Below are 18,267 nucleotides of genomic sequence, written 5' to 3'. Positions count from 1 at the left end.
CCAAACATGCACATTTTTCACATAGAATCACAAAAGAATAATGCAAATTCTACCTATTATTCATGCATGGTTTTCAAGTAAAAATTATATGGTTGAATAATAGACATATATTGGAACGTAAAAGTGCATTTGCATGCGATATGCATACGTGTGAGCGTTGTTAGAAAGTGACGTTAAAACCGATAATTTCTACACGCTTATTTCTAACTCCTTCAAATAAGGATTTAACAACATGATTTCCTCACCATTTATTATTTTTTTTTTTTGGTAAGTAAGTCAATTGTATTGCAAATAAACCAAAACGTACAAAGCTGTGATAAAACAGCTACATCAAGGGACTAATTACATCACAACCACCAAAAGAGTCTAAAAAAAAAAACAACTCACAAACTCAACAACCTAGATACAGTCAAAAACCTTATGAAACCAGACCCACTCTTTTCCATTCACTCCTATAGGAACTGTATAGAGAATTCTATTATAGACAGACCACTTAATCTTTTTTATCATAAAATGGACAGACCAAACAATGTCTTCCCAAACTGCGATATTACGAACTCTCCAAATATGGTAGATGAGACTAGACAGAATAGACCAATACACAAATTTCTTGAACCGACTGAGTTTACATCTTTTTATCCATTTGAATATACCTTCAACTGTACAGAATCTGGTCCTGATTTCCAACCAACCCAACAAAATTTGAACACAACGGTCACTGAAAAAACAGCCAAAGAAAAGATGATTATGAGTTTCCACCTTAACTCCACAGATGCTACAGCAAGGATCAATGTTCATTCCATGCTCCCTCAAACGATCCTTGGTCTTCAATCTCCTGAGTAAATACAACCAGATGAAAATTCTATGCTTAGGAACACTTAATCTGTTCCAAAGGTCATTATAAGCAAATCTGGAATGAGAATTGTCCACAAGAGCTTTATATATGTCAGCTATGGAATAATAGTTATTCTCAAACTTTAGCCTGTTAATGACGCCTTTGATTTTCTCTTTAATCTTCACTATCTGACGCCAATACCAGCTGCAATCTATGGGAGCAGTATACTCCCACCAATCTTGATTTTGAATATAAACCGAATGCACCCATTTCACCCAAAGATTCTCCTTATTCATTGAAATATGCCACACATGTTTTCCAATAGCTGCATAATTCCAATAAACAATGTTCCTTAACCCCAAACCTCCCTCAGTCTTACTTTTACAAATATTAGTCCAAGAGACTAAACCAGGGCCACTAAAATCAGCGGAGCCATGCCAGAGGAAATTTCTACAAATGTCATTTATTCTGTCCAGAACAGCCTTAGGAAGAATCATAATCTGTGCCCAGTACAGGTGGATGGCTACTAAAACAACATTAATAAGAGTAAGCCTTCCAGCAAAAGATAAGTGTCTCGTGCTCCAAATCCGAATTCTATGAACCATCCTGTCAACCAAAACAGAACACTCATCTGAACCAATTCTTTTCGGGCAAATCAACACACCAAGATAGCGAAAAGGCAGCTGGCTTTTAATAAAACCTGAAACCAAGAGGATACGCCTCACTTCATCATCTTTCATACCATGGCAATAAATCGCTGATTTATTCACATTAGCTTGTAATCCAGACGTGACAGAAAACCTTTTAAAACCTTGCAAGAGAAGCACAATAGACTTATAATCACCTCTACAAAACAAAATAACATCATCCGCAAAATAGAGGTGATTTAAATTAAGCTCCTTGCATCTGTAATGGAATTGAAAATCAGGCTTGCAAGCAGTCTTGGCTAAGAATCTAGATAGGTACTCCATACAAATGACGAAAAGAAGCGGAGATAAAGGATCCCCTTGACTTAGACCTCTTTTAGCCTAAAAAAAAACCATGTAACGAGCCATCTAACAACAAGGAAAAACGAGGAGTACAAACACAAATAATAATCATGTTAACAAAATTCCTAGGGAAATTTAGCCCCAAAAGAATCTCCTCTAAAAAATCATACTCTACTATATCATAAGCTTTCTTCAGATCCAGTTTGATCATACAGCTGGGTTTCACGCTCTTCTTCCTATAATGCCTCACAATATCCTGACAAATCATGATATTATGTGCAATAAATCTCCCATGAATGAAACCCCCTTCATTTTGAGCTATAAGATTAGGTAAAATAGTTCTAAGCCTCTCACAGATAAGCTTTGTGGCTGCTTTGTACAGTACATTACAGCAAGAGATTGGTCTAAAGTCACTAACATTTGCTGGGCAATTAGTTTTCGGAATAAGGGTAATTGAAGTATTATTTACCTCTTTGAGCATTTGACCCAAATGGAGAAAAGATAGAACAACCTTGCTAACGTCCACTCCAATAATATCCCAGTTAGTTTTATAGAAACCACTTCCATAGCCATCTGGCCCCGGAGCCTTCTGATTAGGGATGGAGAAAATAGCCCGTTTAACTGCTTCAGGAGAATACTCTTGGAGAAGAAAATGATGTTGCTCCTGAGTAATTATAGGTCCCATACCGAGAACATATTGCAGCACCTTATTCCGAAAACAATTTTGAGAGCCTAAGAGATTTTTATAAAAGGACAAGAAAGCCTCATTAACTCCCTCTTTAGAATCCACCCAATTCCCATGCATGTCCTTAATGAAATAAACAGTATTATGAACTCTTCTTTGCTTCAGACATTGATGGAAAAACTTAGTGTTCCCATCACCCTCCTTGATCCATGCTACTTTAGCTTTTTGGTGCAAGAATGCCCTATATATGTCCTGACATTTCCTATACTGAGCACAGGCATTTAACTCCTCCTCCATTTTCGAGACATTTAAGGGGTCTTGTTGAAGAGCCTTTTGGACCTCATGCATGTGATGCATAGCAATCAAAACTTTGGCGTGAATATCCCCAAAATGATTTTTGTTCAGATCCTTAAGTCTTCCTTTCAAGAATTTCAGTTTCTGGACAACCTGAAACATAGGGGTACCCGAAACCTCTTTAGCCCAGGAATTTGAAATTATTTCTTGATATCTTGGGGCAGTACTCCACATGTCAAAATAGCGGAATGGATTTTTACCCCCTTTTATATCCGGATAAACTGACAGAAGGGTTGGACTATGATAAAAAATTCCCTCTAGCCAGAATACTACTTCAGCAGTTGGATAAAGAGAATTCCATTCCAAATTAGACAAAACTCTGTCCAATTCAGCATAAACTCTTTCATCTCCACATTGTTTGTTATTCCAAGTGTAAAAAGTTCCTGAATATTTAACATCCCTATGCTCACAAAAATCCAAGCATTCTTTGAAATCTTGACAACCAGGTTAGTGACCCTTCACTGAGAATCTGTCCTCCCCCAATAAAGTTGCATTAAAATCACCCAAGATAATCCAAGGACCAGATAAGTTCCTTTTAAAACTTCTCAAGGTATCCCATAAGTTCTTCCTCTCACTAGACTTATTAAAAGCATAGATAAAAGTAGCATGAAACCCATTAGCCCTCTTTGGCTGAAGAAATAGTGAATACACTGATCCGAACTCACTAACACATTAACATCAAAAACCTCCTGTTTCCAAGTTAAAATAATCCAGCCCTTAGGATGCCAAGCTAGATTAGTTGTGAAACACCAACCCTGAAACAGCTTCAAATAAATCTTCCCCATTCTAGATTCTTTGACTTTAGTCTCAAGCAAACAAACCAAACCAATTATTTTTTTATAGATAAAATTTTAAACTCTTGTTGCTTCTGCAACTTATTAATAACTCTCACATTCCATGTTAGAATTCTATCCATTGGCAGCTGGAGGTACTCCCCCTCCCATTATATTATTACTCATTTCACACAGAATCTGACCAAACCTTAACTCCTCTGTAGCATCCCCAAGCACTCCAAAAGCATTACCAATATTGACTATAGGCTCCTTCTTGTTTACAAATTTCCTAGCTGCATGAACCACCTGAAATCCTTCCTTATCATTGGTATGTTCCTTTATGTTGGTAACATTAGAGCTCCCCAGATTCGAGGTCCTAATTTCCAGCCAGGTTTGTTTTCCTTATATTGTTCCTCAGCCACCTGAGAAATATTCTTGGGTCTCCAAACTGCTGTCACTTGAGTCATATTCTGTTGATTCTTGCGGCAATTAGTATCCTCATGTCCCATTCCTTTGCAAACTGAGCAGCAGGTAGGCTTCCATTCGTACACAACATCCAAACGAATAACTTCAGTTTTTTCATTCACAAAACTAATGGTTGAGGGAAAAGCCTGTGACACATTTACCTCCACCATCACTCTAGCGAATTGCAAACGATCTCTATTCTTTGTGGCTGTATCTTCTCTGATAGGCTTGCCAATCTGCCTAACTATCTTGTAAAGAGATCTACCCCAGTATTTTAGATCAAGGTTATGAACTTGAATCCAAATGGGTATTGTTCTAATATCATCCTTCTAAAGACAGACATCAGGGTCCCAAGCTTTAAGCATCAATGGCTTTCTGTCAAAAAAATGATATCCTCCTGCAAGCACCTTGTCTCTATTTTCCCTAGAAGTAAACCGCACTATAAAAAGGCCCTGCTTCAACAGACTAACTTTATCCACCCTTGAATTTTTCTAGATGCGCCTGAAGAAACCCTCCATTACTTGAATTGGAGGATTAGCCCCCAAAACCCATCACACCACAGATGAATTCCAGTAACTAACGTCATCTTCAATGTCTTCATCCTCAATTTTCACCAGATCATCACTAAGCCCTGACTCCGGGATAACCCCCACAGGCTCCCCTGAAATATCCTTAACCTCATCTAAAATCGCCTGAGAGTTAGACGGAGATGAAGGGTCTCCGGTAATACCTTTTGACTTCACCGCTTTTGACATGATTTCTGAGAATTGTTTCCTAATTGCCGAACGCCTCTGCAACTCAGCTTCCGTCTCCAGAGGAGTGAGAATGATTTCATGGTTCTCCTCTTGGTCATCCGAAAAAACAATAGGCTCTATACCCAGCAGCTCATCCATAGATTTATTTATTTCTTTTAAATCCCTAAGTTGATTAAACCTCTTAAGACATTATTTTTATTTCATACAAAATAATTTAATTATCTACTTTCTTATTTTCTCAAAAATAATAATTCCATTTATTATTTTAAATTGGATAGATAAATAACAAACACTTGAAATTATCTAAAGGTGCTTATAAATATCATGTTTCTTTTAGAAAATAACTTTTTCTTTTAAATTAAAAAAATTACAAGATTTGATGTGAGAAAAATATAACTTAGGGAATTTAGTTCCGTCACAGGATTGCATTTAAATGAGAACAAATCTTAGATTTTTTTTGGAGGCATTTCTGAGGCTGATAAAAGGATTTTGGCTGCTGAAATGAATCTGTCAGAGGGAATATTTCCCCTAAAGTATCTTGGTGTGCCAATGAGACCAACCAAGTGGAAGCATGAGGACTGTGATGTCATTATTCAGAAAATCAAGAGGAATCTTCACACTTAGGCTAGTAGGCATCTGTCTTATGCCGGTAGAATGCAATTGATTCACTCGGTTCTTTTTGGATTAAGGAACTATTGGATGAGTATCTTTGTTCTCCCCCAAAGCATCATAAAAGAAATTGAAAGACTTTGTCGTGGGTTCCTCTGGAGAGTCAATGGGAATAGATGTAAGATTCATTTGGCTTCTTGGGATAAGGTTTGTTTGCCTAAGGCTCTAGGGGGGCTCGGATTCAGAAATGGTCAAAAGTGAAATCATGCTATTTTGGCCAAGTTTATGTGGGCTATATCTGAGAAAGTTGACCTTCTGTGGGTGAAATGGATAAACTCCATTTACTTAAAAGGAGCTGATTTCTGGTCCTATAATCTTCCCTCAGATACCAGCTAGTACTAGCGAAAGTTGTGTAACCTTAGGGGCAAATATAACAGGGAAGAGATTATGGCAGCTGGTGTATCAGGAAAATTTTGTCCTGCCATAATTTATTCCAACTCTCTTCACTATCAGTAGGTGGACTATTACAAGGTTGTTTGGTGTAAGCTATCTCTGCCTAAGCATAGATTTCTGCTTTGGCAAGTAGTCAATACTCATATGCTTACTCTTGACAATCTGTGTCGGTTCAAATTGCATATAGACTCACCTTTGTGCCCTGTTTGTGGTGAGTTTGATGAGAGTCTTGCCCATCTCTTTTTTGATTGTTCATTGTCTAAGCAGGTGTTGGCTCAGGTATTTGACTGAGTAGATGGGAATATATGGCCTGCTGAGTTTGACAGTTGGAGAGCTTGGTTAGCCAGCAGGAAATCTGAGTTCATTCATCAGTTTGCAGTTATGATTCTAGCTGCATCTGTTTACAACATTTGGAGGAATCGTAACAACTGCATATTTGAGTTATCTTCTAAATCTGCAGTGAGTATAGCTTCGGAAATTAAGGCTGTTCTTCATCATCGACTGTTCAGTATTCAAAAGCATAAACTTTCTGCTAAGGAGCATCGATTTATCTCTCAGTTTGCTGTCTCAGCTTGAACTTTATAGCTGGTCTGTTTGTATCTCAGTTTTTCTTGTGTTTTGGTTGTTTTGGAGAGGCTTTTAGTTATTAGCCTCTGTTTGTAGTGTTGCTGGTTTGTAGTTTGTATAGTTTCAGTTACTAGTTTATGGTTGTTTTGGAGTGGCTTGTAGTTTAGCCTCTGTTTGTTGTTTTGCTGGTGTGTAGTTTGTACTGGTTGTTTGATTAATGAAGTTATCCTTTCTTCTTGATCAAAAAAAAAAATATAACTTTAAGTATGGGAAAAATATATTTTTAATTGTATTATTTAGGTTTTAATTTATGTAGTGTAAACCCATATATGTCAAACAAAATAATTATTTTAATTTATTAATCTAAAGTTTCAGCAATTATTTATTTTGTTTAAAAGTCACAAGTGAATTTAAACACAACATTTTCATAATTAAAATACAGAAAACCATACTTATTAAAAATGTGAAAATTCATAGTTACAAATGAAAATATCACTTGAACATATATATAGTTTAGGGTATTAATTTATTTCAACATACACACAAACTTCCTTTCATTTAAAAGACATTTCACATTTTTACCAAAAACTTCTAGCAACAAATTAAGCCATAAAAAATCACCAACTTGGAATTAAAACTTATATTTTCTTCATAAAATATATAAAAAAAACTGTAGGTATTAATTTGAGTAAAAATATCATCCTAATGTGAATTAAAACACCCTATTAATTTCATAAAATCATCATAGCATTTGGAACACCACTTATGCATGCAAATCATTATTTCATAAATTTTATCCACCAATTATACACAAAATCAGCAAGCATATTTAATCATGAAACTCATCTTTATCTCATACTTCTCAAAACTCATACTTGTAACTTACATTTATCATCAAATTAACATTTATATAATTCTCAATTAACCCAAATAGCCTAGCATATTTCTAACGAGTGTAGGTGACATCACATACATTGACCCACATGCATCAAGACCCTTTTAGCCAAATCCATCATCATCATCTCATATTTTCTTTTTGCATCTTACAAGATCATGAAAAAAAACATCACAACCCTAAACTTACCCCTAGGCCGAAACACACCTAGGATTCAACAACAAAATATATCACAAAATTTTCATGCTTTATAAGAACCAAATCATTAGGTCTACAACAAGAACATACAACAAGATTCATTATTTAAACTCATCATGCTTTCAAATAAAAAATAATAATCATCTCTCAAATTCAAAGGTGTGATTTTTAAAGTTCAAGAGAAAACAAGAACCCTAGATCATGAATCCAACATAGCAACATAAAAGTAATATGTTAAGAATCCCCTACACATGCTTGGCTAAAACCCCCATAGGCATCAAACAAAATCAACCCCTATACCCATGATCAAGATCCTTATCATGTTTACCATGGATTTGATAAAACATAACCACATGGAAACAAACACTCACACACACAAAAACATACAAAAATCAAAACTAACAAATAACCATCAATCAAAACAAGGTTAGGGCTTAACTACCTCTTTGAAAATAATTACTCCCACAAGGTTGATTCTCCTTTGTTAGCACCTATAACATTCGAACCCCAAAAAGAACAAGAGAAGAGGAAGATCAACACTTAGTATTGAGGAGATAACCTAATCTTAAGAATCAAAGCAAAACATAAAGGGCCATACCTATGGATTTCGAATCCTTTCTCTCTTCTTCTCCTCCTTCTCCTTCTTTCTCTTTCACGCCGTCTCTCTCTCTCTCTCTCTCTCTCTCTCTCTCTAGTCGTCAGTCCCAAGGAGCAGAAAATGGCTCTTCTCTTCCTTTCTTCTCTTTTCATCTAACCCTAAAGAAGTAACTAGCCTAATGGGAATGGGCAAGTTTCCTCTTCCTAATTTCCATTAATTTGTTTATTCTAATTTCATAAATAAAGAAATTTTCAATTTAATTAAAAGAAGAAAAATACCAATTATCTAGCCATCATCAATTGACATGTAAAATAGGAAACAAATCCTTTCCCACTTGCCTCACACGCACACACTTCTCCTTTCCTTTTTCTTATTTTCTTGTTAGTTCTTCTTAAAATAAACAAATAAAAAATAAAACACATTCACACACACACATACCAATTTCGGCACACTCTCAATTAAATAAAAAAAAATAACATATTCTAATTACATAATTTGTCACACTTAATAAAATGTAACACTAATAATAAAACAAACATGTTACACAATTATTCCAAATAAATCAATTAATTCATAATTCACATAAACACAACAATTCATACAATATAATAAAAAAAAATTCATCACACTTAACAATTAAATAAAACAAAGCACAAAATTAATGATAATTTTTTTGGTGTGCTACATATATACCCTCCTTAAAAGTAATTTTGTCTCGAAATTCTTTCTTACCAAATAACTCAAGGTACCTTTCTCTCATGTCCTCCTGCAACTCCCATGTTGCTTCTCATTCTGTACTATTCTTCCACAAGACCTTAACTAATGGAATCATTTTGGATCTCGGTTCCTTGATTCCCTTTTCAATAGCACGCTCTGGATGTTCATCATAACTCAAGTCCTTCTTCAGCCGTAACGACTCGTAACTCAAAACATGAGAGGGATCTGACACGTACTTACGCAACATCTAGATGTGGAGGAAATTATGTGTTTTGACTAGTGCTAGGGGCAGTGCTAAACGGTACGCAACCTGCCCTACTCTATCCAAAATCTCAAATGGACTTTGTTGACGCGGTTCTTCACCAACAGGAAATTAAGAAAAGAAGAGAAAGGGATTAGTGCTTATGTTGAACCGAAATAGGTATATGATCTTAGGAAATGAAATGGTGACTCAAAGTACGTTTTTTAAGTTGTTCAAAAGTTAAAATCCTTCTACTCCACTAGTCAGTATTATTGCTATATACTGGATATTTGATTACAGGGTCTTTCTTACAATAGAGAATCCAACCTTTATTTACTCCCAGGGTCTCCATATTTATAGGAGAAGGCACTTGAGAGTTGGTAAGAAGGTCATCCCGTGACCTTCTTACCTATCGTATCAACTATGTGACATTCATGATTAATTCCTAAACCTGACACATAAGTGTGGTCAAATCAATAGGTAAGAGGATAATGGGCCGCACGGCCCAACCTAGTCGTGGGTGTCTGAATACGCACGTTCACGGTGCGTGTCCGAGAAGTCAGGGATATATCAGACACGTGATGTCTGATATATGCACGTTTACCTTGCGTGGTTGACTTTATAAAGGGTCATAGCCTCCAACTCTAGCTCGAACCACGAGCTGGATACTTAACTCGGCCTTCGGCCTTCAGAGCCCGTACTCAGTCCTTAAGTAACCAGAGGCGAACCCTTAGGTTACCTCGAGCTAAGGAGGTATGATCTTATGATGGCAGCTTCGGTTTTGGGGATGTCCACGAGATAATCATGATTAGGCCATAGCTCAGCTCGCTAATCAGCCCGTGGTAAAATCAGGGCGTACATCTGCCCCCCAAGCTCCTGCTCGTGGTATACGACGTCGTATAAGGCCACAGTAAGGGCTTTTAGGCTTCCCCATGAAATCTTCACATTCCACATTTTACGCAAGCGCCTAATACGTGGAACATCATGGTTGGTGACGGTACGTCTTCCGAGAATCGCATTTAATGGCTTAGCCTATGCCCAGCCGTCATTTCGTATTTCGAGTGGAGGGCCTTGGATCCCACATCAAGGCCATCCAACAGCCCTTTTTACGTGACCCTTCGCGTATATAAAAGGGGTGGCCACCCAACGCATGGGCCACCCTTTCATTTGAAATTTCTCAGAAACTCTCTCCTTCTTCTCTCTTCATCTCAGAAGATAAACCCTCTTCTTTTCTACTGTCATTCAGCGTTCAAGAAGCTCAGGCGTAAGGACTCCTTCAAAGCTATGGAAACAAATACTCCGACGAAGCTATCACCCAGGCGACACCTTCATCCACCTTCTAGCCAAACACTCTGTAAGTCCTCCTGACTATGTATGTTTTGAAAATATGTTTCGCTATAGCCTAGGTAAATATTTACTGTAGCCACATGCAAGGGTTTACTGGTTTTTGTGGGTATGAAGGGTGAAAGCCTTTTAGGTTAGGGTATTTTTGCTGTAGGAAATCGTTTAGGAGTATGGTTTATAGAATGCATTTTCGGTGGAAAATTTCTGGGTAGGAGTTTTGGAATTTTGGGTGCAAAACCGGGTAGCTTAGGGGACACGCTTCACAGGTAGTTTTGCCCTCTTTGCCTACTGAAACTTTCCCTCCAAGGAAAATTCGATCCTGACCCTCTTGACACACGAATTCCGAGTAATCGGGGATCTGTTGGGAGCACAGGCGCGTGTTCATAGAACCGCGTGGTCTCACTCTCCACGGGCTGGGCTTACCTCAGCTCGTGCAAAGAACACTTTGATTCTTCCTCATGCTTAGGTCGCCTTTTCTGAAATCTTTTCTTTTGTTCGCTAGGCGACCAGATGGCACCGAAGAGGAACGCTCCAAAGAAGACCGTCGGCAGCTCAGCCTCCCAGCAAGACAAGGGAAAGGCGGTGATACCGGAATCCCCGATCCCCAACTTTGGGCCGGCAGTGGAGCAGGAGGTCGAGGTGGCTCCTGACGTGTTCTTTGAGGCGGAGAGGATTGTCTCAAAGATTACCGATCAGATGAAGATCAATAAGCTATTCCTCTCCCACAACATCGGGCTGGGGAGAGCGTCAGTGATTGCCCGACCTCCCGCGGAAGGCGAGCGGAGCTGCGCTCCGCTCGACGAGGAATTCGCGGCCTGGTGCGGCGAGCATTTTAAGGCGGGGGCCTTCCTCCCGCTGGACCAGTATTTCGCTGACTTCCTCAATTTCGTGAGGTTGGCCCCATTTCAGCTCCCCCCCAACTCTTATCGGTTGTTGGCGGGGTTGAGATATTTATTTTTGAAGCACGAGTGGGAGGTCCCCAGTCTTGCGGATATTTTGTACTTTTTCTTCCTCAAGGCCAGCCCGGATCAGCGGGGGCGAGGCGACGAGTTTTACTACTTAACCCGATTTCCCAATACGGCTGCGGTCATCGAGCTGCCCAGCCACCCCAACGACTTCAAAGATCAATTCTTCATGTCGACGGGGTTCAGGAACTGCGAGCTCCACTACTTCAATCGTCCTCGTAAGTGTTTTTCAACCTTATCTCGTAAGTTAAGTATCATACATCTTCTCCTGTATCCCTTTCTGATTTAGATTAATCCTACAGCTATCTTTGCGAGGATGGAGAAATCTGTGACCCTCGGGGCTCAATACGAGACACTGGTGGGCTTTCCTCCCAGTGAAAAGGACTACCGCGTGCTCGTGACAGATGAGACGATGGTGGCCTGCAAGCTGATTTTCTCAAATCAAACTCTGAACCTAAGGAGGCCCCGGGGGCTTCCCCCAGCCCGCGATACCAGGCCCATCATCGTGGAGGAGGTTGCGGGAAATGAAGATGAGGAGGACGAGGTTCCTCTCGTGAGGTACAAGAAGCGGGCGTTGGAGGTTGCCCAGGCATCAGGCGAGGAGCGGATTCTGTCAGGAGCAGCCGTGGGTCCTTTTGGCCAAGGTAACCCTTACTTGTTTAGGAGTTTAGATAGGGCCACAGCAGACCCCCGGCTAGCTAGGTTCAATCCTAGGTAGCTTATCCATCGTCACCGAAGTGATCCGGACCTGGATACGACCCTGCTCCACTGTGTCGACCGGCTTGTGTTGGCCTACCAAGATAGCTGGCCTAGGGGTACCGTAGTAGTAGATAACACCCTAGCCTTTAGGTCGATCCTATTCGAGGAGTATGGGACCAACCTTCGGCCCTGGCCATCACTCCGGAGGGGTGCCGTAGCTCTGGGGCTTAGGTAATATGTAGAAGAATCTAGCCCTGAATCAGCCTCGGACCCAGAACTTGCGCCAGCTCGGGAAGTAATTGACTTAGATTCTTCTTCTAGCTCGGAGGGTAGGATTCCCTTTAGAATACATATACTTGAATTTCTCTTTTTCCCCCTTTGTTTTTGTTTCTGTATGATTGCTAACTCTTGTACTAACCATGTCTTTGTTTTGACAGAAGAGATGTCTCAGCCCAAAGAGAGACTGCGAGGTGCGTTCACTGGGGGGAACCCCTCAGCAGGGGCCGATGGGCCAAGAATGAAGAGGCTCTGAATGTCTAGGCACGCCGCCGGGACCCCCACCAAGTCTCCTGTAAAGGAGAAAGAGAAGCCCCCAGCTGTCCAGGTCGTGGGAGTGGTTCCTCCTGCTGTAGGGGGAAGCAACATGCCCCCACCCACTCCGCGAGCTCTGGCCGCCGCCCGAGACGCAGGAACGGAGATCGAGGCTTCGGTGATTGTACCCTCCGAGGTACGCATCCCAGTCAATCCCCATGACCTGGAGAAGATTCCAGAGGCCTTCCGGGGAACGGTGTATGAGTCGGCGAACTACGCCGTCAGCCACATATACAAGTTCAACGAGAAGGAGCTCCGGGCCATCGAGACAATGAGCCCGGTGGGCATGCTGGAGTCTTCACTGGGCATGACCCTAACGGTAAGCTGACTTTACCCTTTTATGGCTTTTTATTATTACACTTTGCCCTGTTTTTTCTTTCTTCTCTTTTTTCTAAGGCAATTACCTTTCAGCCTTCCCAGAGCACCGTTGCCCTTCATCGGAGCATCGCCAGGACCAAAACTCAGCTCGAGGATATGAGGAGTGAGCACCAGACTTCTCTGCGGCGGCTAAGGATGCCTTGGCGGCCTCGCAAGTCGAGTTGGAAAAAACCCGCCCAAAGGTTCAAGAGCTCGAGACCACCCTCGCCACCGCGCGGACAGACCTAGATGATGCGAAGGTTGAGGCCAAGGCTGCCCTGGAGGCCGAGCGGACAACTTCGGAAAAGGCCTTGGAAGACCTGTTCTACCATTGCTGGGCCTACACTCCAGATGCTGACTTCTCCTTCCTGTCAGCGAACCTCTGGGAGCGCTTGCTGGTTAAGTTCCAAGCTCGCCTTGATAAAGAAGCGCCCTCCGAGGCCGGGGAAGGCTCCGGCGCAGCTGAGCAGGGCGAGGCGATGACCTCCAAGGGGCCACCTGGCGGAGCTTAGGGCCTTCCTCTCTCGTGCCCTTTCTTTCAACATTTTTAACTCCCTTTTTTTGTGTGTAACCTATCCATGAGGTGCTTCCACCTCGAGACAATTTAACTTAATTTTATTTTTAATTGATTCTCTCTTTTGCCCCTACGCATTTTGGTTACAATTTTTGAAAAGCTTAGTTCGCGTTAATCTTTATCCATATTTCGAGCTCTTTAGGAAGAACAACGATCAACATATTTAAATCAACTTCTAAGTTTTATGACCTGGTTATATACATGAACTTAATTTGAAAACTTAGTTCATGTTAACTTTTATCCATATCTCGAGCTCTTTAGGAAGAACAACGATCAACAGATTTAAATCAACTTCTAAGTTTTATGACCTGGTTATAACCAGGAACTTAATTTGAAAACTTAGTTCATGTTAACTTTTATCCATATCTTGAGCTCTTTAGGAAGAACAACGATCAACAGATTTAAATCAACTTCTAAGTTTTATGACCTGGTTATATCCAGGAACTTAATTTGAAAACTTAGTTCGTGTTAACTTTTATCCATATCTCGAGCTCTTTAGGAAGAACAACGATCAAAAGATTTAAATCAACTTCTAAGTTTTATGACCTGGTTATATCCAGGAACTTAATTTGAAAGCTTAGTTCATGTTAACTTTTATCCATATCTCGAGCTCTTTAGGAAGAACAACGATCAACAGATTTAAATCAACTTCTAAGTTTTATGACCTGGTTATATCCAGGAACTTAATTTGAAAACTTAGTTCATGTTAACTTTTATCCATATCTCGAGCTCTTTAGGAAGAACAACGATCAAAAAATTTAAATCAACTTCTAAGTTTTATGACCTGGTTATATCCAGGAACTTAATTTGAAAGCTTAGTTCGTGTTAACTTTTATCCATATCTCGAGCTCTTTAGGAAGAACAACAATCAACAGATTTAACTCAACTTCTAAGTTTTATGACCTGGTTATATCCAGGAACTTAATTTGAAAACTTAGTTCGTATTAACTTTTATCCATATCTCGAGCTCTTTAGGAAGAACAACGATCAACAGATTTAAATCAACTTCTAAGTTTTATGACCTGGTTATATCCAGGATAGGACTTAGTTCGCGTTAATCCTTACCAATATCTCGCATTTTTTAAGAAAAACAATGATCAATCGATATGAATCAACTTCTAAGTCATTAAGGTGAGCTGGTTATATCCAGGTACCATATGCCCCCCAAGTAACTGGGAAAGGGTCTTTCGTGGTTACTTTAGATTACACTTGAAAATATGTACAAATATAAACAAAAAGCTGATTCTCATTGCTTAATACATAAAAAATGGCCTTCCAGGCCTTACAAGTGAATCATTGATAATATTTCTTTAAATGGATGGCGTTCCAAGTTCGTGGGACTGCCCCTCCATTTAGCTGAGCTAACTTGTAAGTTCCGTCTTTAATGACTTCGATGACCTGATATGGCCCCTCCCAGTTCGGTCCCAAGACTCCATCTTTGGGATCCTTACCGGCTAAGAAGACTCTCCTTAGGACCAGGTCACCAACACTAAAGGCGCGCTTTTTGACTTTGGAGTTGAAATAGCGAGTGATCTTCTACTGATAATGGGCGAGCTGGAGTTGCGAATCTTCTCGCCTTTCATCAACTAGGTCAAGGGAATTGCATAGTAGCTCGTGGTTGAGGTCCTGGTCATAAGACTGGACCCTATGCGAAAGCACCTTAATTTCCACAGGGAGGACTGCCTCACTCCCAAAGGTTAGGGAAAAAGGAGTATGACCCATAGGAGTCCGATGCGAGGTCCGGTATGCCCATAGGACCTGGGGTAGCTGTTCTGGCCAAACCCCCTTCGCTTCATCTAATCTCTTCTTGAGGCTCGCCTTTAGAGTCTTGTTGACAGCTTCGACCTGGCCATTCGCCTGAGGATAGGCCACGGAGGAGAAACTTTTCACAATTCCGTACCTTTCACAAAACTCGGTGAACAGGTCGCTATTGAACTGAGTGCCATTATCGGAAACGATCTTCTTGGGCAGGCCGAATTGGCAGATAATGCTTTTAACCACGAAGTCAAGCACTTTTTTGGACGTTATCATCGCCAAAGGTTCTACCTCAACCCACTTCTTAAAGTAGTCGATGGCTACCACGGCATAACGGACCCCGCCTTTCCCAGTAGGGAGGGTGCCAACCAAGTCAATCCCCCAAACTGTGAATGGCCATGGGGACAAGATCATCTTCAGCTCGACTGGAGGAGCTCGGGAAACTGCGGCGAATTGCTGGCACTTGTCGCACTTCTTCACGTATGAAATCGAGTCTTTGGACAGAGTTGGCCAGTAATATCCTTGGCTCAGGACCTTTAAGGCCAGGCTCTGCCCCCCAGTGTGGTCTCCGGAAAAACCCTCATGCACCTCCTGCAGGATGGCCTTTGCTTTGCCTGGAAGAACGCATCGTAGGAGAGGTAGGGAATGCCCACGTCGGTATAACACTCCATCTACCATCGTATACCTGGGAGCTTGATACAGGACTCGCCGTGCATCATTACGTCCTTCAGGAAACTTTCCCTCGATGAGATACTCAAGGAAGGGGGTCATCCAGGTCGGCCTGGCATCGATCATCTCGACCTCCGTCCTAACTTCTTCTATACTTGGTTTCACCAAGAATTCTATTGGCACTAACCCCAAGGTCTCCGTCTCCCCAGAGGTGGCGAGCTTGGCAAGAGCATCTGCGTTAGCGTTCTGCTCCCGAGGTATCTGTTCGATCGAGCCTCGCCTAAACGCGGACAACTCAACTTTTACCCTTGCCAGATAGGCGGCCATCTTAGGCCCCCGTGCTTGATATTCGCCCAGAACCTAGTTTACCACGAGCTGGGAGTCACTGAAGCACTGGACGGAGCTCGCCTTTAACTCCTGGGCTATCCTTAGCCCGGCCAGCAAAGATTCGTATTCAGCCTCACTGTTGGAGGCCTTGAACCCGAACCTCAGCGCCGAGTGGAATCTATGTCCTTCAGGGGATTTCAAAATGATTCCAGCCCCAGAGCCGTTCTCGTTGGATGAACCATCCACAAATATCCTCCATGACGCATGGGACGAGGTGACCTGGGGTGAGTCTTCTACAGGATCCTCCTGGAATCCCGCGCATTCTGCTATAAAATCGGCCAGGGCCTGACTTTTTATAGCAGTTCGCGGAGTGTACAAAATCTCGAACTGACTGAGTTCGATTGCCCACTTTAACAAATGTCCCGATGCTTCAGGTTTTTGCAAAACCTGCCTTAAAGGCTGATCGATCATGACGTGTATCGAGTGGGACTGGAAGTACAGTCTGAGCTTTCGCGAGGCCATGATAAGGCAAAACGCCAATTTCTCCATCAACGGGTACCGGGATTCAGCCCCGAGAAGTCTCTTGCTGATGTAGTAGACTGGTCTCTAAACTCGGTCTTCTTCCCGTACTAATATGGCACTAGCGGCATCCTCCGTGACAGCTAGGTAGAGAAAAAGAGGCTCTCCTGCCTTTGGTTTGGATAACACGGGCGGCTCAGCTAGATGTGCCTTCAGGTCGAGGAATGCACTTTCGCACTCTTCTGTCCATTCGAACTTCTTGTTTCCTTGAAGCAGGTTGTAGAATGGCAAACATTTATCGGTGGATTTCGAAATAAACCGGTTGAGGGCTACCACCCTTCCTGTCAGGCCTTGGACATCCTTGCGCGTCCTGGGTGAGGGAAGCTCGAGCAATGATTTGATCTTGTTGGGGTTTGCCTCGATTCCTCGGGTATTGACGATGAACCCCAGGAATTTCCCTGACGCGACTCCAAAAGTGCACTTCTGTGGATTAAGCTTCATGCCATACTCCCGTAGTATCTTGAAACATTCTTCCAGGTCGGAAACATGGTTATCGGCAGTCTTTGACTTGACTAGCATGTCATCAACGTACACTTCCATGTTTTTCCAATCTGGTCCGGGAACATTCTATTTACTAACCTTTGGTAGGTAGCTCCGGCGTTCTTCAGCCCGAACGGCATGACCTTGTAACAATAAACGTTAGTCGGGGTCATGAAGCTGGTGTGTTCCTGGTCCGCCGGATTCATGGCGATCTGATTGTAGCCTGAGTACGCATCCATAAAGGACATGAGCTCGTGCCACACCGTGGCATCCACCAACTGGTCAATCCTTGGTAATGGAAAGCAATCCTTGGGGCAGGCTTTATTCAACTCAGAGAAGTCGATGCAGGTCTGCCACTTCCCGTTAGGCTTTGGAACTAGCACGGGGTTGGCGACCCAGATTGGAAACTTGGCTTCACGGATAAAGCCGCATTTCTTGAGCCGGGCTACTTCCTCTTCTAGGACTTCAGCCCGGGTTGTTCCTAAACGTCTTTGCTTCTGGGACTTGGCGGGAACGCTTTTATCCAGATGAAGCGTGTGCATGATGACACTCGGGATGATTCCCACCATATCTTCGTGTGACCATGCAAATACGTCCAGGTTATTCTGCAGAAACTCGGTCAGCTCCACCTTCCTTTTGCTACATAGATTTTTCCCAAGCTTGACCTTCCGCGAAGGGTTCTGCGGATCGATGTTCACTTCCTCGAGCTCCTCAATAGCCTGGAGCTCGGATCTGTCCTCGCCTATTCGGGGGTCAATATCCTCACTTAAGACGACATTTTCCCCTTCGGCGC

At 41.9% G+C, this 18,267-nt stretch overlaps 1 protein-coding gene across 1 annotated transcript; it reads right to left on the bottom strand.

Annotated features, from left to right (window-relative positions):
- Window positions 1-399: 399 nt before the first annotated feature.
- On the bottom strand, window positions 400-4,994 carry LOC133832388 (uncharacterized). The gene is made up of 5 exons (XM_062262737.1): window positions 4,659-4,994; window positions 4,059-4,430; window positions 3,845-3,954; window positions 2,000-3,263; window positions 400-1,863 (listed from the first exon to the last, which is right to left on the bottom strand). Exons 1-5 carry the CDS (start codon window positions 4,992-4,994, stop codon window positions 400-402), a joined length of 3,546 nt encoding a protein of 1,181 aa, XP_062118721.1.
- Between the last annotated feature and the right edge of the window lie 13,273 nt (window positions 4,995-18,267).

Source organism: Humulus lupulus, chromosome 4, assembly GCF_963169125.1.
Source record: "Humulus lupulus chromosome 4, drHumLupu1.1, whole genome shotgun sequence".
In the NCBI taxonomy this organism is placed as follows: domain Eukaryota; kingdom Viridiplantae; phylum Streptophyta; class Magnoliopsida; order Rosales; family Cannabaceae; genus Humulus; species Humulus lupulus.
The sequence above is the reverse complement of the archived record's forward strand: the minus strand, read 5'-3'. Positions and strand labels throughout refer to the sequence as shown.